Source organism: Triturus cristatus, chromosome 10, assembly GCF_964204655.1.
Source record: "Triturus cristatus chromosome 10, aTriCri1.1, whole genome shotgun sequence".
In the NCBI taxonomy this organism is placed as follows: domain Eukaryota; kingdom Metazoa; phylum Chordata; class Amphibia; order Caudata; family Salamandridae; genus Triturus; species Triturus cristatus.
The window spans coordinates 1033533692-1033559828 of record NC_140593.1 but is presented as its reverse complement, the minus strand read 5'-3'; the positions used below and the strand labels follow the sequence as shown (position 1 = coordinate 1033559828).

General features: G+C 42.7%; 1 protein-coding gene across 1 annotated transcript in view; it reads left to right on the top strand.

Moving 5' to 3' along the window:
- Positions 1-1462: 1462 nt before the first annotated feature.
- PDILT (protein disulfide isomerase like, testis expressed) overlaps positions 1463-26137 on the top strand; it is a 199931-nt gene continuing 175256 nt past the window's right edge. The window contains exon 1 of the mRNA XM_085629085.1: positions 1463-1750. Within this exon, the coding sequence (XP_085485211.1) occupies positions 1552-1750 (199 nt within the window). The 5' untranslated portion in view covers positions 1463-1551. The remainder of the gene's footprint in view (positions 1751-26137) is intronic.

Sequence of the window (26137 nt, the reverse complement as noted above, 5' to 3'; positions counted from 1 at the left end):
TTATTTATTTAGCTGCCTAAGCTTAACCTTTCAGGGTCACATGCATGACATTGCAATACTATTAGAGTGCCTTTGATAACTAGATAATTCATGTGGTTTTTTCTGGCTGCATGATAGATGGGAGGAGGGCAATCATTAAGGACATGGATTTTTAGGTCTGGCTTGACTGTGCAACTGTCACGCAACCTTTTAACCTACACCAATATTACGCAAATACATATCCATTACTGGTGCTATTTACTTGTGATGCTTCAAATTACCATACAACATTCCTTTAAAGCCAGACCTATTGGCATAGCCACTGCTTGTTTTTTGGATTCCAGTGAATTTACCTAACTTCCTTGTGCTCCTAAAAAACATGTCTGTCCTCCATGACCCTGGCTGTTTTCCTTGCTCTTTATTTTCTCCTCCTGTGTCCTGCTTTCTGCTTCCCATCTCCTTCGTTTGCCATGCTCGGTAAGAGAAGCATATTAGTAAATATGGCCCATTCCTGCTCTCTCCATTTGACACAGCGCAGCAAGTTGTCTTTCTGCGTTGCGGTGCGCCAAATCTCAGCAAATCTGGGCCCTTGTGTTTAACTCCAACTTGGTCAGATTACTTGACCTTTTAGATGTCACCCATCAAATTGAAATGTGTAGCTACTCGTGACCAAGCTTCTTGTCTTCTCAATGTTTGTATATTTTCATGTCTTTGGTCATGTACAGTACTTATTTGACTCTGCGATGTGCTCTGACAGACTGTTGGTAAGGAACGCGCTACATGAAATCTCTAACAAATAAATACAATTCTAATGCTAACAAGTAACATCTTGCGCCTCTCTACTCTACTCCACTTAATGCCGCTCTACGACACTCAATGACCCTCCACTATACAACTCTCCACTACACTCTATGAGACTCCATTCAACTCTATGATACTCTACTCTATGCCATGCCACTCTATGCCACTCCACATTACGACACTCCATTCTAGGACCCGACACTCTATGACACTCTACGACACTTCACGACACTCCACTCTACACTGCGCCACTCTACAATACTCCACTCTGCAACACTCTACGGCCCTCTACTCTACCCACTCTACTTTATGATTGCTACTTCATTCTACGCAACTCCACTCTACAACAGTCTACTCAACTCAGTGCCACTCCACTCTACTCCAGCCCACTCTACAACACTCTACACCCTTCCACGTTACTCCCCTCCACTCTATGCCCCTCCATGTCACTGTACACCTCTCAAGAATGTTTTTTAAGCATTAGAATATAGACAGATCTGAAGAATTGAAAATGAACGCATTAATGTGTAAGATTGTGCGAGAGGCAGGTTGTTAATTGCAAAAGTAAAGTTTATTCAGCTGAATCGAGCAGTATTGCTGGGTCGCCAGCATGCACTCTATTTGCTAGAATCCTTATCAGTCCTGGCGACGTGTGAAAAGGCGGTTGGTTTGTCGATGAGGAAGCCGACATTTTAGCGGTGAGAAACATAACGTTCTTTCCTTCCTTCTCGTGTTTGCGGCACCACCCCCGGGAACTCTCTGCAAACCACCATGAGGGCGCCGCTGCTTTTCTTCCTCCTTTCTGCAGGTTTTTCCCTTTTTCTGGCCGGAGCTGAGATTGGGCCAAAAACATCAAAGGCTAAGAAGATTAAAACGCCTAAAATAAAAGAGGAGGAGAACGTCCTGGTGCTCACCAGCGAGAACTTTGGACGGGCCTTGGAAGCGTACAAGTATCTGCTGGTTACATTCTGTAAGTAATTCTTTTTGGCGTCTACCACACAGCGTTAGCAAGAATGCCATGTTATTTATTAAGCATTCTATTTATAATGTTCTTTATAGCGCTGACACGCATCCTTCCGCCCACTTCACAGCGCTACATTAGGTAACTGCTTGTGAGAGTTTACTGCTTCATAGCAACAGGTTAAAATGTTTGTATTCGAGTTTTACAGGGATGATATAGTGGATTTTGTGTGAATGTTCAAATGGTGAGGGAGGGGCTGGAGGGATAATTAATAGGGGAATCGAATACTGTAAGTTCTACGGAAGGAAGCGCAAGCAAATTATACACAAAGTAGAAACTACTCTTGAATGTGTCAACAGAAAAACACATAATTACCTTTTGTTTGCTTGAATTTGATATGAAAACATGGAGCTCATGAACTAAAGGAAATTTAAACTACACAGCAGCTGTGTTATATTTCATTTCGAATTCTCCATCAATGTACTTTGACTGCATTTCACAATATTGTGGGGAATTGCTATTGTGAGCTCAGGAGTCTGGGGCGAGGGGCAGAGGAAAATGTCCTCTTTAAGTTAAATACACATTATGATGAAGACATCAAGAGGCTGGGAGAGAGAGGTTTAGAGAGAGCTGGCCAATGAATGACTGTGGACTTGCCTTTGAAGTGGAAGTGAAAGAGGGCTGCACGTGCAAGAGAAAATAATGGGTACCCTTTGGCTTTCTTCTTAAGGCGATGTATGGGGTCTCAGTCAGAGGGTGCATCCATGAACCATTAGGCATTCTTGCAAAGCTTAAAGGTTAAAGGGCTTATTTATGAGTCCTTGCGACACTTTTACGCCGTGGTGCGTCACTTTTTGTGATGCACCGCTGATGGAAAAAATGCATCATGTTGCGCCCTATTTACAAAGTGATGCATCTAGGCAGATGCGTCACTTCATAAACCCCTGGGCTACATTATAGCTGCGTCAGGTATAATGTATGCAGAGTGGTTGTTCCCCCGCATCAAAACCTCTTAGAAATGGAGCATTGAAATCAATAAGATTTCAGTGCGCCACTTCTAGGACGACATTGCGTGAAAACCTTACGCATGCCTCATGGCAGGCGTAAGGGTGACGCAGGCCCTTTTACCTGGGGCTTGCCCCATGTGAAAGCACACATTGCTGGAGTTGCGTCTGTTTTAAGACACACCCCAGCAATGCGCCACTTTTGAGCATGCAGATACACCAGGAATACTGACGTATCTGTAACTCCTTGCGTATTTAAAGTATGGCGCATCTATGGTGTCCCAAGAAGGGTTCACTGAAAAGTGTTGCATCGCTGCTTTGTCGCAGCGATGCAACACTTCTCATAAATGAGGCCATGGGTGTGCTGGTGCACACACAAGAGTGAGTGGATATCTGTGTGTGTGGAGGAATGTGCATGTTTGGGGGTGCTTGGGTTTGTGCGTATGCGGACTTGTTTAACACACGTGCCAGAAGGACCCTTGTGGCCCCCATATCGCTGGATTCTCTGATTAGCCTGGACAAACGCGTGTGAGGAGAATGTTTACACACTTTTATAACACTTTCAAGAGTGGGTTCATTCAATGTTTCAGTGCAGAAGCATTTTTTTGGCTCTGTGTATAACTTTCAGGACTATGCAAGTGGATTTAGAGTTCAGAATAGCAAATATAACCTTCCCGGTAGCTAAGGCTGTCCCTCAGTGCGTAAGCAGGCTTCTGGGGTCTTAAGTAAGCATGACTGTGGCTGTTTGTGTTCATCATCAGTATGAGAATGAATATTTGCGCATGTATGTGTGCGAGAATGAGTTAGCATATGTGTGTGATGTGGCACATTAGGGTCTATGTGTGTGTGTACAAAGTATGGTCTTGGCCGCTACAGCATATGGCTTGGCAGGACCAAATTACATGGCAGGGTTGACTAAATTATGCGGCAAGAAAAGAACAATTATGTGGTGTAATGCAACACATTTTGTGGTAGCATTACTTCAGTATTTCTGCATCTTTACACTTGTTAACACTGTTTCCACAAAAATAGTACCAGTTTAACACCTAAATATAGCAATAAGTAACAAAAAGATGGCTGGTCAACCTTTGTGAAGGGCTTTTCTCTGCACAACGAAAGGTGTTGCCACGTTTTTAGTAACTTTTGATTCATTGTTTGGTCAAATCTACAAATTTGAAGCAGATGATGGATTATGTGGTGCATGTGGCAAATCCATATTTATGCTAAAATTACCTCGGCCGCGAAATGGCATAATTCCAGTGACCCTGAGTATAGTTTGCCCTTTGTCCTCACACAATGATTATAAAACGAGATACTAGTAAAAAACAAAGTGATTGAAGGACGAATATGACGTTTTTTAAACTACGGGCAGCACCTTGTCCCCCTACCTAGGGCCAGGCCCTTCTCCTAAACAAGACGTGGCTCGGCTGCCTGACCCCCCTTCCCTCTCTAAGGTGACGTGGCTGAGGCGCGTGCACCCGAGTTGCTCAAAGCATTAGGAAGGAACTGATGGTACTAGCGCGAGCCACGTGAACACGTGGTGGCGCCATTCCTTGGACAGTAAACATGGCGTAGCCATACAAACAGAGAAGATAAGAGTTGAATGCGTTAATAAAGGCACTTAGAAACCAGCTAAGCATATGCACAGCCAGTAAGTCTGTGTTTAATGTGCTCACTGCTCACACAGCGTGAGCACATGCGCGCAAGACATGTTGGAAGGTGCCAGCAACAAAGGACAGCGAGAACTACAATTTTGAAGTATTTTAATGCAAGCACTGTTGTGGAGGCGGGTGGATGCAGTAAAACATCCAAGAAGAACGTGAGGTGCAAGATGAATATTTTACTTGGTTGAGGCAAGACATGATTGACAGTCTCAAGCAGCCAAAGGCTGAGAGATGCTCCTTGAAGAAAGGCAATGACTGGAAGGGGCAGACCTGTGTATATTGCTAGCAATAGGCCTGTTTGAAAATTGTGATGTGAAACCTAGACGAAAAGAGTCTCCTTTTTTAGGTCTTGCTATGCAGAGCTTTATATTTGCTGCAGACCTCATGTTACTAATACTTTAAAGAAGTACATCGAAGATGTATAACAGAGTGAGTGTGCGTTGGGTCATAATACTCCAGTCTTTGGTTTTCATCACTTTTTCATGGTTTTTCATTGTCTGGATGGGCAGTTTATCAAGGACCGAGCATTTCGTGGATGATTACATTGTCCCATTTGTGTTCCTACTAGTTTTAGTGATGGGCTCAAGTAGTACTTTTGTTAGATTGCAGAAGCAACATGACATTTAGGTTGTATTTCAGTGTCAGTGTCAGTTGTTTGATGTATTTACTTTACTGACATAATTACACCTTTATTGCTACTTTATGCTTTATGGTTCTCTTTGTAAAGAAAGTGCATCATGTTTGTCTTTACAACAGGCTAAGGCTATTCACTAATCACCCTTTCACATTATTTATGTCTTTATAGGTCTTGCCTGAGACAAAGCACGCACTGTCGCTCCCAAGACATATTTAGGTCTCGCCTGGCGTTGGAGCGCATGCGCTCCTCGCCTGCGAGAGCTATAGTAAACAAGTTACTTTTGAGAAGGGGACTCAAGCCCGCCCCTTATTTCCATTGGGTAGTGTCAGCGTTTATGGTAAACGCTGGCTTCCCATTGGAAAGGAGGGTTTTTCGTTGCCACCCTTTCGCTTTTTGCTGGACTGGCTCGCCTGATTCACGGCTGTGGTGAAGACTTTTCTTATCTGCTTGTTTATTTAACAAGCAGATAAGAAAAGCTTCACAACAGTTGTGAAGCAGGCACGTAGCTCAGAGGCGCACAGGGTCACGGGGAGGACAAGGAAATGGCGAGCACTTGTTCCTCTTTCCGCCAAGACTCCCAGGCCTCTTCCCTCAATTGCTCTCTCTTTCCCTACAGACTTTTCGTCTTCTTCTCCACTTATCTTACTTGCCCCTTCACCTTCTAAACCGTCTATTCCATATCCCCTATTCCGTTATATGTTCGAAGACAACCAATGGCATTGATATTACACAACCTCTGTTGTCTCCCATTTATTTAATCTCCGTCTCATCTCACCACTCAGCGAGACTGAATCTATAGTGCCCCGGCCCCTCAGGCACCGCCACTGCTGGCGTCTAATTAAAAGCTGTTTCCAGCGCGCTCTTCAGAAGAACAGAAGTTGGGACGTTGCTGGGCCCATCGCCGCCCCTGGGCCCTGACACAAGGCCAGCTGCAGGCCTGCGGAAGCAGATAATGAGGCAGAGGGATACACACACAGAAGGGAGATGGGGGTGGGGCAACGGAGGGCGAAGCGGCAGAGCAGGCAGTAGAAAAGCTGGCCGGGGTCACCGGGGCCGGGCTGAGCGCAGGTGAGAGCAGAGGAAGCCTTTGTGGTCCCTGTGGGGTAATGCAGCAGGCGGCAGGGTAAACATAATTACTTCGGAGCTCAGCTAGATCATCGCTGACGAGGTGGATGGCTATGAAGGGGTTTGTTAACCATACTGAGGCCAGACTGAGTCAACTGGACAGAAGCGGGGGGAGGGGGCGCTTAAGGCGTTAATATACAGCTCACTTTAAGGGTTAAGCGACTTTCTCATCAACTGCTTGGCCAATGTACTTCACTTGTGCCCAACAGCACCCCCTGCAATTCCCTTGTTAAGGCACCACTGGTAGTAGTTTATGACAATTAACACACAACTCGAAGCATGCACCACATCCTGACCAGCAGCAACTCCTGTCATTATAAATATATAATGCGGTATTCAGGCTCCGAAAGTGCACCTCAAACCTTTCCCTTACTGAGATCCGCCTGCAGCCTGACTTAAGTTGAAGAGCAGTAGGGACTGAACAACAGATCATACATCAAATTAACCATTGTAAACATAAGTTTACCTAAACATATCACACCTCTGTGCACATAGGATGGCCTCAAAGGCTCCTAATGGATGGAGATGCCTGGGAACACAAAAGGCACCTTAAGTCATGCAACAATTCCCCCCCACCCCCCAGTAATCAAAATAAATGTCGATGCCTTTCAGCACAAGCGTCCATGCACGTCATGCTGCGCTGAGATCCATACCAGTGCCTTGTCTGCCGAAGTAAAATATTATTCTTCACTAAACAAAAGTGTGTTCTAATATCGCCGGCTACTATGCAATATAACCCGTAACCAGACTCCAGACTGGTCTAATGTATGCTCGTCGGCCACTACTAATAACTCGATTCTAAACAAGAAACACAATCTAATAAACTGTCAGTACACACTTTGTGAATGAGTGCCCCAGCACTGTAAATAACACCCAGCTTTCGACCTACAGAAGCGAATAGATGCACACGCCTTACAGGGTCAGGTCGGAGTAAGATCTCCCAGACGCTGCAAATAAAGGGGTTGTAAGTCATTTAAGATTGTTAAACTATGCCTCCATTTTGCCAGTCGTACAGGCTAAGACAGCAGAGCTACCCTGCGGGTTATACAGGCCTCACGGCCCCAGGCTTCAGAGTCAGACAGCAGAGCTACTGCTCAAGTTACACTAAATATTGCCTTCTAAATGCCCATGCCAGATGTTACACAGAGGCTGCGCACTCTTGCCATGAAGCCTTTTTGTCTGCTGTACAAGAGGCTTTATTCTGATCTCCCCCGTCTATCTCAATAGAGAGAGAGGGAGAGGAGTTGGCCTTACGGCTAGGGCGCTCGACCTCAGACCTGGGGGAACTGGGTCTCGGTAATGACGCTAAACATCCTGTGATTCTGGGCCAATCACTTCATCTCCCCGTGCCTAACAAAAAATGAATGTGTGTTCTCATGTAACGTAACTGGTGCTATGTAAAGCGCTCTGATACCTGATTGGATCCGGGTCAAGTTCGCGCTATATTAAACTCTGCAAAAAAAAAAATCATTGTGACAATACACTCCTCAGCCTTTCTCCCTCTTCCGACTTCAATCAGCGCCCTTCGCAGCTCCAGACCCATAAAGTGGCGGCAGATGGATGGCCATACATCGACTTTCATTACCCGCAGCATCCCTCACTTTTACAGCCTTTGAACAGGGCCCAGTAGGGACCACAGTGAGAGGCTGCCGGGCAGTGGTTCGTCTTGTCTGCCGCAACGACTGATGCCTGTCCTTGCCGTCTTTCCACACCACAGCTGATTTTCGACTCATCTGCCTAGATGAATCAAAAATCAGCTGTGGCGTGGAAAGACGGCAAGGACAGGCATCACACAGTGGTGTTCAACCACTGCTGGCATGGTGCCCCCGAGGGCACCAGAAAGACGGAGGGCACGCATTTGGTGCTGGCAACTGAGGAGAGTGTCTGGACCTGAGCGGGGCTGGCAGATGTAAACATCAGCACTCCGTCCATCATCCCCTTGTGTTTGCTTTGTTTGCTCTAAGTTGGAAGGGTATGCCCAGACGTGGGTCCCTTGCTCACTTTGCCACTGGATTCAAGCTAGCCTGGCTGATGAGGGGTGTTACCCCAAATCCGGTTATCTGGATGCTTGTTTCCAATCCAGGAAGGACATGGCCTGGCATTTCGGGCTGGACTGTTCCCATGAGGGAGAGGGTTAAGACTGATTTGCATATGACTTGGTTTGAAGAGGGTGGCAAAGTGAGCTAAAATGATGATGGATTCAACCCAGATCTGTGACTGGGGGGCAGTGTCTGAAATGCTTCAGCGCTCCATCCATCATCACTTGTGTTTGCAGATGTAAACATCAGACCTGGACATTTTGGGCATAAGGTAATTTGTTGGGTCAGAGGGAACCCCAGCGCCTGTGCCTTCATGTTTTGCAACTCGCCCCTCAGCACACAGATCTACTGTTTGTGCTGTTGCATCATGCTCATGTCATAATGTATCTTAGAAACTTGCACGATGCAAACTAATTTGCCCCTCGGAGCAGGTAGACATATTCCTCTGAAGGAAAAGAGACACTCAGTTGGAACAAAAAACACCCCGGTCCTGCGAGGGGGCATACCGTCCTTGGCTCGTCACCTGCAACAGCAGGACACTGGTCATGTCGAGTAGACCAGAACAATACCACAAACCGTCAAGTGACAGGGGTCATTTGAAAACCTATTGAAAACTGCTGTTTCTGTGTGAGCAACATATTATTTGCTCAAAATAAATGACGCCCATTAAAACCCAACTTTAACCTCACCGGAATTTCAATCAATCAATCAACCAATCAGTGGTTTATAGAGCGCGCTACTCACCCGTGAGGGTCTCAAGGTGCTGAGGGGTGGGGGGAGAACAGCTCTGGGTCAGTTGAAGAGCCAGGTCTTGGGGTCCTTCCTGAACGTGTGGAGGGTTGGGGAGCGTCTGATGGACTTGTACCTGCATTGCACAGAAAACTGAAATCCAAGGTCACTTCTTTTTTTGTAAAACATAAAACATTTACATGCACTGTGGATAAGAACTGGATTACTCGCTAATCTCTAATGTTTTACAGGAGAGATTTAATGTGTTGTGTGTGTACCGTAGATTGCATTAATAGTGTTTTAAGCCACTCTGTTTTTGAAGCCTTTAATGTTTTTATCATGTTTCGCTTCTATTATTATTTTAAATAATTGTCAATAATAATCTCCAATATGATAAAAAAAAAGACGGAGAAACGCTACAATGAGTGTTTTCGCTTCAAGCCGCTAGGCTCACAGGCCAAACTTTACAGGCCAGGTCAAAGCGAGTTTGAGCTATCAACGCTAATAATATAGAGCCACCACCGTGTCACCGCTTAGGCAACCGGCGAGGGCAATGATGGAGGCCTTTAACAATCCCATCACCCCACACCGTTTTCTTAAACGTCAAGAGGGGATAGAAACTGAAGAAGAGACTAAGAATATGCATGTGAAAAGAGCGTGCGGTGTATTCGAGTTCTGGAAAGCGTGCGATGAATGAGGAAGGCGGAGCGACCTGTTCTGCCATGTACTACTCCACGCAGAGACATGAGTCTCTGACCACCTGCCTACCGCGCGGCAAGCCTTCCCTGCAAAGTAAAGCTCATGCTGTAACCAGAACGCCCCTATCGACTTTTAACGAAGTGCTCGTTCCGAGAATCCGCGCATACAGAAACATTCTGCTCTGGGAACTGCTTGTTTGGGGAACACTGCACTCTCTAAAAGCTCTGGAGTGAACAAGACTCAAACAAACATGTATGGAGCATATTTTTTTTATTATTTAAAAAAAAAAAAAGTTTTATATAGCGTGGACAAGACCCTAAGATATCGGGTATCTGAGCGCATTACATGAGCACCAGTTTCGTTACACATTCATTTTTTTGGGTTAGGCACCGGGAGAGTAAGTGATTTGCCCAGAATCACAGGATATTGAGCGAAGTTGCCCAGGCATCGGGTATCAAAGCACTTTACATGAGCACCAGTTTCGTTACAGATGGACACATTCATTTTTGTTAGGCACTTGGAGATTAAGTGATTTGCCCAGAATCACAGGATATTCAGTGTCCTTGCTAAGACTCGAACCCAGTTTCCCAGCTTCAAGGATAACCGCTTTAGCCCTAAGTCTACATCATCTCCATTAACATTCCTCTTCAGTACTCTCGGCCTCATAGCAAGTTCTCTGTCAGCGGGGAGGTACCAGGAGCAGAATCAATCCCAGCCTTATCTCACCGCCAGTTAACCTCCACGGAATGGGGAATAACTCACCAGACCCACAATTACCCGACCTTTTTAGATCGAGCTTGTAGCAGGGCGCGTGCGCTGCTCTGGCGATGTTTTTAGTAAGGGGCTTTCAAAAGCTCATCACACGCTCGTGCGTGTGTTTTTTTTAGTTACAGGCTATTGGGCTTTGCATGCGTCTTTCTAAGAAAGACAGCACGCAATTGGGCAAAGGTGGGTGCATGTCCCGCCCACGGCCTATTGCTTGCGGTTACCCACACGGGCGACATCTGTTTTGAATTATCATGCCCAGACACGGGCGCGATAATTGAAAACAGATTGCTCGCTGTGGCGCGCGCGCACCACTTTGTTGTTGCTGTTTTGCAATTTAGTAGGGCATGTTTGCAAAGAGTGATGACTATATTCTTTATTCATATGTGCAATCAGCACTGGGTCGACGATACAGGTGACCCTTTGCGAGGGACGTGTAATTTCGCCAATACAAAAACAATGTGCTATTTATTATGTTGCATGCTTTCAGTCTGCCTCCCATATGCACTTGTCCTTCAAGGTGTTAGTGGAGGTGATACGACTTTGCTACATATATATTCTGTGACATATACATTTTTTGTATGCAACAGCGTGATCTGCGTGTGCTCTTAAAGCACCTGGGCTGTGTACTAGGACTTCGTACCAGTTCGGAGTGTCCGCTGGAGTAGCTCCTAGAGGGAGGCGCTGTACTTTCAGCTTCTCCTTCAGTGTGGGGAGCTGTGTTCTTTGCTGTACTTCTGACCCAGCTCTGGCTTTCCAGACGAGGCTCGCTTGAGCAGAGGCATCACTGCAGGCTACGGTGCCATGGGACTGAAGGGCAGAGGGCACCGCACAGCAAAGGCGATCCTGCTGCCAAGGGTGGGTGCCACGTCCCTTACGTTCCCAATGCAGCGCTTCCCTGCCGCCGAGTTCCACTCGCTGCTCTCTTCACGCACTGAAGCGTCGCCCGCCAGCCCCTACCTGCAGCCAGCATTGTGCCCACGCCTGGCAGGCCGACCGGGTGACAACCACATGCAGCCCAGAGTCTCCATGATGGGGCCTGACACGCCCCTTCAGTGCTCTAGGATATTGCACTCCTAGGGTGGGTACTTTACCGCACCCGGTTCACAGTACTCATGCAACGACTACAGCGGGCGGAAATGGTTTGCGCGTCCCGTGGTGGTAAACCTGACGGCCATCTTTTTATGTGGTGTCCTACTTCTCTGAATATTTACTGTAATACTCTCCTGATTCTGACCCGGAGATGATAATGTTGATGCTTCTCAACGTGTGTTGCTTTTTAATATATCCTCATTCCAGTGCAAGTCAGTGAGCGATATCTTTGTTTCCGTGGATGCAGTGTCCGCAAGTTTACTGTATGTAGCATATATCACTTGTGGACGGGGTCTTCCTGAAATGCAATAACCCCATTTGGTTGCTAAATGCATAAAACGTGTGGGAACTATCATCCCGAGTACAATTGGAGCGGGGTCAGTGTGGTATGTAATTACCAGGTGAACAGTCAGTGAATGAGGGCCTGCGTTGTGAAATATTTAATCGTATCCCCGGTAAAACAATTTCACCCATGCAGTTCGATTATCCTCGGAACCCTGCCATATTTGGACAACCCCCACGTCTTTTCTGTAGCCCCTCCCACTGAAAGTGAAGCAATGTCTGGAGTCTTACCTCCGGCACCCTAGTTTTTCACAGGTCTTTGACAGGCCATTTACATATTTACATACCTTTGTAAACTGTTTAACAAGGCTTAGATTTTTTATTTCTGGTCTCCATAACCCCTGGGCCCCCACTCTGCCTATTTCTTACATTTGGATTTTACTTTTATTGCCATAGTGTGAGAATGCATTCCATGAAAAGAAATATGAAGTAGGATATCCAAAAGAAAAATACCAAACATTCGTAAAGAACCTGCAAAGGCCTCTAACTGACACTAAATTGGGGTATAAATAAAATATGTATTTCTTTGTAATGTGATTTTTCTGTCTTTGTTCCCTTTAATTATCAGTCATGGATCCTCTAGGCAGCCCTAGAACACAATTAACAAGCATTGGCATAGCCAATAGGTCTCGCCTTTGGAACCTTATAAGTGTTTAGCCATGCAACAGTTAAAATTGTTGCAGGAAGGATATTGTGCTACATAACTAAATACTTATAAGGTCCCAAAGGCGAGACATATTGGCTATGCCAATGCATGTTCAAGCTTAATGTGGGTTTAGAGACCGTCCATTGATTACCACTGGTTGGTTTCATTGTCACTCTTATTTCCTCTCTCCAGTTTTGGTCTTTGGGCGCTAGCTTTACTGTCTCTTCGAATGTTTCCATTATTGTTTTCTGTCCCAAATTTGAAAACCTTCACTTTGCCAGTAAGCTGCTTTTCTCCGGACATTCTTTTTTAGAGACGCATAGGAACTACATTTTATAAATGTAACGTAAGGTACATGTGGCAGGATTCACTAATAGTGCGTGTGTCTCTAGCTCGTGTTCATCTTGGTTCCGTTTTGTGCTTTTACTTCCATCCGCTCCCCTTGCTTGTTGTTTGCTTTCCAGTATTTTAAAACCTTTACTTTCCAGTAATCTGCACTTCTCTGTTCTTATTAGAGCCACTTAACCCATTTAAAAAACATCTAACCTAAGTAACATGTTTCAGAAGTTACGAAGACTGCGCATGTTAGTAGCCTGTCTTCACCTTGATTCTTTTCCTTGCTTTTGCTTTCATCCTCTCCCATACTATACGACAGGCCATACCATACCATACCATACCATACCATACCATACCACCTAATACTATACAATGACAGGCCATACCATACAATACCGTACCATACAATACTATACGCTGACAGGCCATACCATACCATACAATACTATACAATGAGAGGCCATCCCATACCATACCATACCATACATGCTTTCATATAAAACTTCAATTCTCTTTGTAAAACACTGACTTGTTTCAGAAAAAACAGTTGAGACTCAGAAAAAGCACAACATTTTTAGCTGTCTGTTTGCATTCAATCTCCTGTGGACCCCACCAAAAACCTGCCTTTGGCTTAAAGCACGTCCATAGCTTACCGTTGGTTTGCTTTATTATCATTATTAGATCTCAAAGGAGACAGCATAGGATCTGTCGCTTATGAGGCATTTTGCTTGCTTAATGGGACTTAGAGCCTGATTATTGCTTGTCATTAGTTGGCTACATCGTCACTCTTAGTTGCTGACTCCTGTTTGGTCAGGCCATGCTGGTTTCACTTCCTCTTCATATTTATCTCCCTCCCCTGGAGCATGGCTCATGTACTGCTCCTTTTCTTTGTGAGTATCCTTCAACTGCTTGAGCCTTCTTGGCTAGGTTATTTTTTTATTCCACTTGCGGTACAGCACTCACTAAGAGTGCATGGGTTTTCATTCATCTCCCCACACCCCCCGTCCTGCATTGTTGCTTGCCCCATCCCCCTTGCCCGTCCTGTGTTGTTGCTCTGCCACTATTTCTTGACCCATCCTCCTCCTTCTTTTTCCATTCTAGCTTAACCTGTTCCCCACTACCCCCTCGCTCGTTGTTCCTTTAACCGTCCCCGCCAACCCCTCTCGTCATCACTGCTGCGCAGTCCCCTCCTGTATAGTTGACCCATTGTCGGTGCTTTCTCCCCCCATCTCTTCCCCGTTATTGCTTGCCCGTACCCCCAACCCTGCCGCTGTTGTTGCTTGCCCCTTCTCCTAGCCCCTTCCTGCCAGAAAAAAATGCATTGTCAAAGCCAATAGGTTTTGCCTATGCAAGATCAATTGGCTTTGTCAATGTTTTTTCAAGCCGTGCTGTACAGCAGCATGGCTGGTGTGCAGCATGGCTGGTGTGCAGCATGGTCTAAAGTAAAAAAAATAAAAGAAAACACGGTGATGCGGTAGGCGTTGACCATGTCCTAGCACATTTTTTACTTTGACCCATGCTGTAGAGCAACCATGCTGCTGTACAACATGGATAAAAAAAAGATAAATCCAATGCATTTCGCATGGCAATACTTATCTACTTTGCCAATGCATGTCTGATTATAACATAAAGAGGTGCCCTACGCACATAGATGTTATTACAGATGTACAGAAAACAGTGGTTCTTCGTCAAAAGAGAGTACTATGTAATAGTTTGCTGTTCAGGACTTTCAAGTTCACTACTCCCAACATAAACTACAAACGTTCTTTGAGTGTATACGATAACTCTGCCGATGCTGTCTCTTCAGCAAAGGGAATCTAGTCCCAGCTTTGAATCTTTTATAGCCTAACTGGTTGCTTAATTATGGTACTTTCTTTCTAGGGCAGCACATACAGTACCTCCCACTATTTTTAAACACAGCCTTAACAAAAAACCAGACCTATTGGCTTCGCTATTGAATGTTTGAAAGAAGCATTGGCAAAGACATTTTTATAAAAGTACTGTGCCCAGCTCACAGGTTTGTGTGATTATTAGGGCATTGGCAGTGCCCCTTCTTTATGTTCTTGGCGACACCATTATTTTGGTGGCACTGATATCCATGGACTGGAAGGGCTGGGTAATACTAGTTCCTCCTAGTAGCAGGATGAATATCCCGATATATTTCAGGGACAGCCAATGGTTGTCATTATCCGTGGTGCAAGCGTGCGATTAGCCTGGAAGATGGTGCGGTGTGGCCAGAGTCTGCACTGGATGGCCACAGAAAGTCGATATTAAACCAAAGGCACTCACTGTCCCCTAGAACGTTTTTAATAATGAAAGATGCCAGTACTCTCTCATTAAAAGTATTGCATTCTGTTGAGAAAACAGGTACTTTCGGTTTCAAAATAAACAAGCAATGCCAATGCCAATAGTTGTGACTTTTGTGAGTTTAAGTACTCTATAATTCATCATTCATGCACTCTGCAGCTCATACTTGCACTCATATATCCATTCATTCACCAATTGATTAATGTCTGTATTCACCCACTTACCCATATGCAATAAAATAGGCACACAAACTCAACAATCATATAGATGATAAACTATAGGAATAAATGTAGAAAAAGAAACCATGTCATCACCAGAATGTGGCAAGCATATGCTTGCAATACAACACTAAAATGAAACATAAAAACTAATGTCTGTCTAGCCATGATATTGAACATAGTGTATCATTGTTTTATAGTTCCAAAATTGTTGCCATGTTTAGAAGCAACTTATTGGCCATCCTGGAACAATATAACAAAGATACCCTATGCACAATATCATTCCAATATGGCCGCTCAATACACTTTGCACTGGGTGGCTATCTGCTAATGCAAAAATGTAGTGTATTACTGTTGGATTGATCCAAAGTTTAAAAAATAATGCTACTAAATGAGATAGCCATATTGGAATGGTAAAGCAATGATACACAGTATTCCAAGATGGCTGCGCAGTTCTGAAATTATGGTCTCATGGGATGCAGCACACTGCAGATGAAATGAGAGGCAAGTGAGAGTTCTGGTTGACTGTCAGCAGAGTTGAAAAACACAAAAGGAGAAGGAACTAAATGAATGGGGACCGGTAAAGGAAAAAGGCACTGGAAAAAGCACTGTCACCAGTCCAGACATTGAGGAGCACTAAATTTGGCAAATGTTCCCTTGTGATCAGGAAAAATGCCATTACTCTCAATGTAATAGATCCAATGGCAGAAATTACCTGGCTCATTGCCCCATGCACAATGCTGTCATGGGGGAAGGGGAATGTGATTGACACTCCACCAGACATAAAAGGGTTGACCTTAAATGCCTTTATGTACATATAGGTATGTAGAGGTTTTTGTGCTTTTTATTATTATATGGACCTGGCAGACAAACACGCCTGAGGGTCTAGCAACGATTATCACAAATCTGATCATCTACCCACAGGTTTGTCAAAGGAAATAACTAATACCAAAGTCATTGCTGTCTGCAATGACCTTAGTGATTCAGTGAGACAAAATGGCAGCCGACAGCATAAAACTAATTCACTGTTAAAGGCCTAATATATTGATTTTCATAACAAAATAAGTGCAGTGTACTGCACTTGATTTCATTTTTTGATTAGAAACAGGCTAGACCTATGGCATCTGACTTTACGTTCCCTAATGAGCCAATTGGGCCTATACTTTTCATGACTGGCTTATCACCATAACCAACTCAGGCCTAATATATTGAGCATGAGCTTTCTTACAAGGTAACCATCAAGAATAGAGTGCTGAAATTAGAAGTACATAGTAATATGTACCAAATTTGAGTTGGAAAAACAGTACACAACCCCTGCGAAGAGGGACTAACATGAATTCTCATAGTGCACATTTTCTTCCCCCTGAGTTTAGTCAGAAAGGGGTCTGACACGGACCCCTTGCCTATTACAGTAATCGATGAGTATCTAAGTATTGCTATTCATTATACTGGCTTTGACACTGTGTAACGACAATGACAATCCATCCTTAAAGGCCTAATGGCTTTAATATATGCTTTTCACAATAAACAAGTCAAGCCTAATGTTTTTGTCCTTAATTTTCACAATAAACAGATCAGGCCTGTGGCATCGGACCTCCCTTTTCTCAATATACGAATCAGGTTAGTCACATAAGGTCTGATTGTCGAGTTAGACCTACAAATTGCAGGTAATCAGTGCTTGACAGCACCTATTGCCTATTTCAAGCACTCAACCAAAACTGATTCAAGTCTTGGCTCAGTGACCCAATGCATGCACTCCTCAAAACCCTATGGGACCTGGAGGTCATTCTTTGAAGCCCTAGTGTGCCTGCTCTTCCTTTAATGAAATTCAAGCTAAAAAAATGTGTACTGTCGAGGAACAATAATACCTGTTTTTGCCGTACTTAAACATTTATGTGAAAATGGGTAATATAAGGATCCAGTCATTATTGAGGGAATTTTTTTTTTTTTACAGAGTTTTATATAGCACAAACTTGACCCGAATCAGGTATCAGAGCACTTCATATAGCACCAGTTGCATTACATGAGGACACATTCATTTTTGTTAGGCACGGGGAGATTAAGTGATTTGCCCAGAATCACAGGATGTTCAGTGTCATTGCTGAGACTCGAACCCAGTTCCCCAGATTCAGGGTCGACCGCCCTAGCCATTAGGCCAACTCCTCTCCTTGTTTATAATAATACTGTAATATGTTCATACTTTATAGGCTCGCTGAATGATACAGCCCACTCTAAATACCAAAGTCCTGCTGCTGCCTGATAAGTAGCTTCAAATAAGCAATAATTAAATGCCTCACATCAGAGCCCACAGTTTGAAAACCTTCAGTCTGACAAAAACAGAGCATCAGTGACGGTGAGCCTCGGTCACTTTATTTTCTGAAAGTTACTGCGTTCTTTGGCACTACATATATATCTTTTTTTTTTTTACTTTCTCTCCGTTGTTATCACTTTATTTTCTTTCATTTTCTCTTTTGCTTTCTTTACGTTTCTCCTTTTCTTTTATTCTTCATTGAGATCGGAGACACGGGATATGTATTATCGCTTTGCACTGAGGGCACCCGGGTATTTTTTCAGAAACTCACATATGCTGACTTTTCTGAAATAATTCAGCAAATTCTCTGGGTTTATTACAAAATGGTTGAAATCCCTCTTGTTCCCTGTGGAAATGTCGGCGAAATGATTTACATCCGAAAATGGAATAGGTATGGTAGCCTGGGGTATTGAAGTATCCAGAGTTAGATTGCAATGCAAAATAGGCACGGGAACCCTAAAAAAAAAGTGGCCCATTTTTGCGGATTGTTCCTTTTCGCAAAACGCTGCTTCATGGGTTTAAATAATATAAAAAGATGGGCTGGGGGGTGGGGAGGGGGGGTTGTCTAAATGAGGCATGTTTCCTTAAATTCACTGACATAAAACAATGCAAATGGTTCCAGGACTCCGTGCACAGATTAGTACACACTGGTGAACTACACCTGAATATAAGTGCCCCTTCTGCTCAGGCCCCCTGCCCCTGTTTAATCTACATACATTAATGGGCCGGCCCATGAAGATAGTGGGAATTACTCCTCCATCCCCTTGGTTAAAGAGAGATAATAGAAGCCCATCGGCCTTCGGTAAGGCCACTCAGGCCCCCACTGTGTTCCGCTGGCGACATCTGAACACCACCGACAAAGCCCAAATCGGCCACCAAGTTGGCCAAAAAAGCATCCTACAGATGCAACTCAGACACCGGCCCATCGCCCATTGCCCAAGTGCCTGCCTGCCTCACCAATCCGACCCTGGAAGTATCGCAGGATCGAGGTTCCGCCATAATAGACAGGAGACTACAGCTCTGAATGTGACCACGGTGATGGACAATGTAGCTCAATCGAATGTTTTCTGAAAGAACTTCCACTTTCATTGATGGGCCACGTAGCACTGATTATAATACTGATGGTGCCTAGATTTCTCTACACCTTTGAAGAGGTGATGCTTGTATACCCTAGGACAAAAACAAAAGACACACAATTGATTGACGGAATGCAGAACAAATCAAAACATTCACCCCCAGTCAAGAGATCTGGGTTAAATCCATAATTTTTTGCTCACCATGCCACCCCAGTTTAGACCTGGCCATATGCAAATCAGTCTTGACCCTGTGCCTCATGGGAACAGTCCAGCCCGAACTGCCAAGCCAGGTCCTCCCTGGACCGGAAACAAACATCCTAGGACCGGTTTTGGGGTTTCACCCCTCTTCAGCCAGGATAGCTTGATTCCAGTGGCACAGTGAGCACAGGACTCACGTCTGAGCATACCTGGCGCACTTAGGGCGAGAAAGCAAAAGACACACAATTGATGGACAAAGCAAAAGACACACAATTGATGGACGGAATGCAGAACAAATCAAAACATTCACCCCCAGTCAAGAGATCTGGGTTAAATCCATCATTCTTTTGCTCACCATGCCACCCCAGTTTAGACCTGGCTATATGCAAATCAGTCTTGACCCTGTGCTTCATGGGAACAGTCCAGCCCAAACTGCCAAGCCAGGTCCTCCCTGGACCGGAAACAGGCATCCTAGGACCGGTTTCGGGGTTTCACCCCTCTTCAGCCAGGATAGCTGGACTAAACAAACACAAGAAGATGATGGACGGAGCTGTGAAACTTTTCAGACACTCACCCCCAGTCACTGATCTGGGTTGAATCCATCATCGTTCTTTAGCTCACTTCGCCACCCTAGTTCAGACCCAGCCATATGCAAATCAGTCTTGACCCTATGCATCATGGGAACAGTCCAGGCCGAACTGCCAAGCCAGGTATTCCCTTGACCGGAAACAAACATCCTGGGACTGGTTTCAGGGTCACACCCCTCATCAGCTAGGCTACCTTGAATCCAGTGGCAAAGATTGATACAGAGTTGGAAAGAGAGATCGTTGAATATTGGATTTTTTTGGTTCTATGGTCCTTTATTTTTTCCCCTGAGAGGAACTAGAGTTTGAGTTATGAAAAACCCTGAAGGAAAATACACTGTTTCCTTCCTGAGACCAGATCATTCTCCAACAGGTTCAATAATGGGTCAGATACAACAATTGGTTTACTTATGGTAAGCATGTTTATTTCAGGATCCTAAGGATCTCTGTTGAAATAAAGTTAAGAGAAAGGGATGCTTAAGGAAGCATGGTTAACAGGAAGCAGATACCAGAAGAAAGAAAAGAATAAGAAAAGAAAGAATAATAATAGAAAAGAAAATGAAAGACAAAAATAGTCTAATGATAGTAAAGAAAGAAAAGAATCACAGAAGACCTGATATAACAAACCAAGAACAAAAAGATTAGAGTTCTTTTTTTATTTATTTCCCCTTTACCAATACTTACCTGGTTGTTTTTTGAGAAATAAAATCTCTGTTTCCAGCAAACCAGAATTAAAAAAAGAATCTGCTTATTTTTTGCTTTCCTAACTGCTGAATGCCTACAATTAATTTATATGTATTTACATTTTGTTGTGTGTTGCAAAAAAGCGACATCCTACAGCCTCTCTCTTCACATTCCCTGTAATCTAGAGAGATTGTCACACAGTTCACTTTAAAATCTCATCTCACATTGCAGAAAAGTAAACACCAATCCCCATGGTAAAACAATAACCAGCAATTTGTCAGATGACATAGCGTGACAATTAACCTCTGTCTTTGAAGCACCAGCAAATGTGACAAGATAAACACAGAATTTAAGGTATAATTATTTATAACTCTGACTTTCTCGGCTCATGACCCAGAACTGGGTCGCTTCCCATGGTTTGGGAAATGCTGACCCAGGTAATATATGACTCAAGCCTGAGGTTCCAACTAAACAAGAAACACAAGAGTGTTTCTAATTGTAACACTTTCTGAATTTTTCATCACCCCAGTATCCACAAGTGGGTTCGACAGCAGAGTGATCTAACCCTGACCTTTGCCATTGAAATCGCTTGTGGATCTTCAAGAATCCAAGATTGCAAGGGACTTTTAGAGGAGACAGTTCATTGTAATAAGATCACACCGTTACCCAAAGTAGAAAAACCCCGATACCTCAAAAGCCAAAGACTGGTATTGCAAAGACCTTGAGAAAACCATGGCCTTTAGTGTTTTGACTTTGGTGAATGGTGCTATATTGCCTGAGCTTGCCTCACAAAAACAAGAGGAAGAGCCTATGGACACTGTGGTGATGAATAAGCATATATAATATATGAAAACGCAGTGTCACACTTACCACTTACCACTGTACAGTCAAAGTAAACGAAGAAAGAGTAACTGTTTTGTTCGACATTCGCTGTTAAGCAGTCCATGATGCAAAGCCAGTATCCTAACCATATTATACTGAAAGGTACAATTATCCTTTAGTGGAAGTCCATTCAGAAAAAGGGAGAAACATAAATCCCTGTTTCAATGGTAGTGACTCCAACCCTTCTATAACATCTCATATTGAGTACTGACAATGCAAAATGTGAGGTATCGCTTTAGTAATGTATGAAAATGGTTACCACATGGCTGTTTAAAGCCTCTTTTTCCTAAGACGAAATTCCTAGTAGTAGTAGTAAAATTCCAAAGTCTAGAAGGGAATGAAAATTGGAGAAAAAAAGGATCTCCTATTTTCCCTGTTTTTGTGGACCTCCTTTTGCAAGACGCTTGGAGAAAGGCTACAGAGGAAGAAGAACCCCAAGAGGTGGGACCACATGTTTAAAAAAAAAGAATGGGCTACTCTATAGGAAGTAAAGCCTTCACCAACCACTCCCACGTTTAGTTCCTCTACCCTAAGACAAAATATATTTTTAGCACGTTTTCTATGGGGGAGCACTTCCAGAGAGAAAAAACATAGAACATAGTATTTTTGAGTTCTTTTGGCATGGTGTTTTCTCTCAAATTCTCTCAAAATTGTCCTAAATCATCAAGCTAAAGAGAAAACCACTTTTCCACCCCTGAGGGATCATGCAAGTTTATGGTTCTTCATTTTGGGCTACATGGAGCCCCAGCTGCATTTCAAAGATGGATTTCTTACTACAGTCTCATCTTAACTATTCTATAGCCTATCTTGATGATATGATCAAAGATAGGAAGTCTTGTGATCAACATCTAAAAGACTTAAAAGCATTTTTTCCATGATTATGAGAAGCTGAATTACATATTAACTCAAAAAAGTAAAATAGCAGAAAATTAGAGTAGATATGTTGGATACTTATTACAACAAGGTCTAATCATACCCCCAAAAGAAAAAATACCAGCTATAAAAGATATTACTTCCCCGGGAAATAAATGGAGTAGGTTACTGGAACATCTTCTTAGCATGAGTTCACCCCCACAAAAGGCAGTTTTTGTGCCCCTGAGAGGAGCAGAATATCAGATTTATCCCCTCTATGCTGGCCCAGATGTCAAAACTAACCCACCCAAAATCCAAATTTCCTCTCAGTTGCCATGGATAAAGGATGCATTGTTTGGGCTCTGGGTCATTCGTCAACCAGGGAACCCTACTAACCCTGGGCATTTCTGAAATTCTGTAACCCATGGGAATCTATGGTGGTGTAGTTTATGTGGGCCCATTTCTTACTCAGAATGCCCTGCCAATGACAAAATATATATCAAAAAGTATTTTTGCCTTGTGTTTATGTGAAAAAAGTTGAAGGACTCCCAGACGATGGCCAAAGTCTTACCACCCTCCATTCCCACACATCTATCAGTTGAAACACTTCCTCCAATGTGTGGGAGGACCTAATGCATTTCACATGAATGAACCTAATCTGTAACCATGTGGAGGTCTCATTGACTCCACATTGACTTTACACTGTCAAGTTTTCACTGGTTACTGTTTTAGTCAATAGGCCCAGCCACAAAAGTGGGGAAACAGTTGTCTGGTAATGATGGTGTTAGGAATTTGGTGGGTTTTCACAGATTCTGTAGCTATCCCTATCCTAAATGTAAGGAAAATCCATTATTTTAACCAAAGTTTGATGTTTGCATTGGTCTCTATGTAGGAAAATAGTGGGTTCTATACAAGTCACACAACCTTGTGCTCCTCATTTGTGTCTAGTTTTCAGAAATGTCCAATTTTGTAGTTTTCCCTGAGGGCTGGCTGAACCTGGGCCCAAATATTTCACTTGCCCACTTCTCTATAATGGGTTAACTTGAAAGGTAAAATATTGATGTTTCCTTCTTGGGTTTTGGAGCCTTTCATGTTGCTGTCGATAAGCACAGCCCTCAGGCCAGGTGACGTTTTTATTGGGAGGAGTCGGGTAACACTGAATAGTAGAACATTTGTTATTATCAATTGAATTTCTCTCCATCTCTGGCTTTCAAATATAAGCAAGCGTGGAAGAAAAAAGACATTTTACAAAATGCCCTATGAATCACAAGGGTATGGGTAACCCCAAATTTAAAGTTGTACAAGAAACCACTATTCTTAAACTCCTTCAAACCTATTTTTCATTTATTAGATTTTAATAGCTGCACTGTTGGTAAATATGCTGCAGTTCAATTGTTGGCCACGGATATTGTGTGTTTTTCCACAACAACCTAGCACTATATTTCCCTTCCACCAGAAGAGTCTGACGGTTGTAATGGGATATTGCATGTGTTAATCAGCCCTCTAAGCAAAAAATGAATGATGAACATGTCACCTATTTTAGATTTTTCCTACTTATTTTCATTATTTTTTTAGGTCAACTGTTATTTTCTTTAGAAAATCATGAGCGCTCTATACAAATGACCCCTTGCTAAATTCAGAATTGAGTGGGCTTCACGCCTGCTTTCATCACAAACTGCAAGTAGGTAAAAGTATAACAAATAGGAAAAATTGACTACCACGTAAAAAATTGCAAAAGCTGTGGAATTTTTTATTTATTTTTTATTTACAATTCTGCCTGTTCCTGAATGCTAGGAAGAGGGTGCTCTTACCACTGCAAACCATTTGTTGATGGTATTTGTACCAAAAAATACATCTTTTTGTCCAATTCTTCCAAAAAGCCTACGGAATTTGACTTTTATTAGGCTATTTTAGGTTCTCTCCAGGGGAATCCACAAACCTTGGGTATCGTTAGAATTTCTCTTCATGTGGAAAAAAGATTATGCAAATTTAGCCTGGATAACTTCAGTGGAAAGAATTTATGAAGACTTAAGTGTGAACTGCCCAAAGCATAAAAAGGGGCTCAGCCATGAGGGGGAAAACCTCAGCACTTCAGGGTTAAACCAGACATTAAATTAACCTTTACCACAGACCTAAACCCAACATTTACGCCAACTCTAACCATACAATAATTACTTCATTAGGTTGTTTAATGCACTTTCTTCATTAATACTCAGATCATATTTTCTCATTATAACTAAGAATCATAAAATTGTCATATTACAGGATTATCAATAAATGTTCAATAAAGAGTATCACAAATTTAGGTTAAGCCAGTAACAACAAAATGGTCAAAATCTCCTATAGCAAGTACTAGGTGAAAAAATATGTTAGCAGCTTTTTATAATATAATTAAAGATTCATAGGGAGGCAGAGTACAACAGAACCATCTTGTGCAAGTCTTGAATAGACAATGTGATACATAAGGAAGTGAAAATATCTATAGTGATATAGCATAATGGTAGTGGTTTGCAAAATAATAGAGTGAAAACAGAAAGGAGGTCTTAACTGTGACTTATTTCCTGCAATTTCCAGTGCTGAATTATTCTGCAGGATATCTAGCTTCCCTAAAGGAATATAAAAGTTGAATGGATGGTTAACACAGCATTTCATATTTCTCTTTTAGTGCTTCAGTCAAAGAATTCAGAGAACTAATAAGTACACTTGTCAAGCTCATCTTTGTTAGCCCATCATTGTTGCAAGCATCAACCAGTGAATCCTCGTAATGTGTAAAAATAGACACCTTGAATGCAGAACCCTGCCAGCTAAAAGTTACACTGTCTCTCATTACACTTTATTTTCTTCTTTTATATGTTTTGTTAATCCCATTTAAGTGTCAATGTACTACATCAGAAAAGCACATTCAAAAATTGATGTTTTTAAGTTCCTTACAATGTGCTTTGTATTTAAATTCTAACTTTTGACACATTTCATATATTAGTACATTAACAAAAACTCAAACTCAAAACATTGACAGTCATATCTGCAGTCTCAGGAAAACAATGATCACTAAATTGATGATGTGAAAGTGCTCCAAATCTTTCTAAACAGCACTAAAGTGAATTAATCAATCATGTAATATAAAACATACACAATTATGTTATATGATTCTGTATTACCATCTCAGGGTTCAGGTGACGTGTGTGTATATAACAGAATACTTCCTTTGAATGATTATTTAAGGGCTTTTTCTTCTTTTTAAAAAAAAAATGTTTCCAGGAGGAAGCAGCTTTTACTCTGAAGGAGACCCTGACATCAAGATCAGTTTATGTGCAAGTGGTTCCTTCAAACATTGCATTATGCATAATAGTGATTAATTTAAAGACTTATCTATTTATTTAATTGACGTTTTTTTATAGCGCTGACCAGCCCCCGGGATGTCAGCGTGCTATACATAAAAATTAGTAAATAAACATAATAGGTTTGTAACAATGGAGAGAGGGGTAAGACGGAGGGATAGATCAAACATATACAGATTGTTTTATAAGGGATTAAAAAAATGACAGGATGACTGAGTTTGTGTAGAGGAGGAAACGATAAGCATGGGAGTCCAAGACTCTAGAGAAGAGGGCTCATGTGACAGAAGAATGATCAATTTTGACCACGATGTTGAGATGTAGTTAATCCTCAGTTTAGGGGTGCTATTACAGATCCGACCTCTCAACTAGTTGGAAAATCTTTTTTCTTCATAGGAGGAGGTGGCGTTCAAACATTAGAATTTTCCAGTATTACTATTGATTTATATATAAAATAGAATGTAGGAGGTTATTGTCCTGATCTCTGGGGGAATTGCATTTCAAAGTCTAGAGTGTTGCCATCTCTAATTGTTTTGGGATTTTTTCCATTCTGGAAATTTGAGGAGTTCAAAGATGCTCTTCGCTTCATTGGGAGCCACTCTAGGGAAATCAGGACAGGTGAGGTGTGGTGGAACTTTCCTGTACCTCTGGCTAGCCTGACAGGGGAATGAAGGGCTGTTTTAAGGGGGTGTACCTGTAAGTATGAAGTTGTCATATTCCTGTCTCTACAGAACAGGTTTGTATACCAAGCTTAAAGTGTGGCTATGAGATTTATTTGTATTTTTTTCACAACAAAATGTTATTGTCAACAGCCAAAATATGCCCGTTAAGGCCATATACCATAGCAGCAAAATATACATAATACAAATGT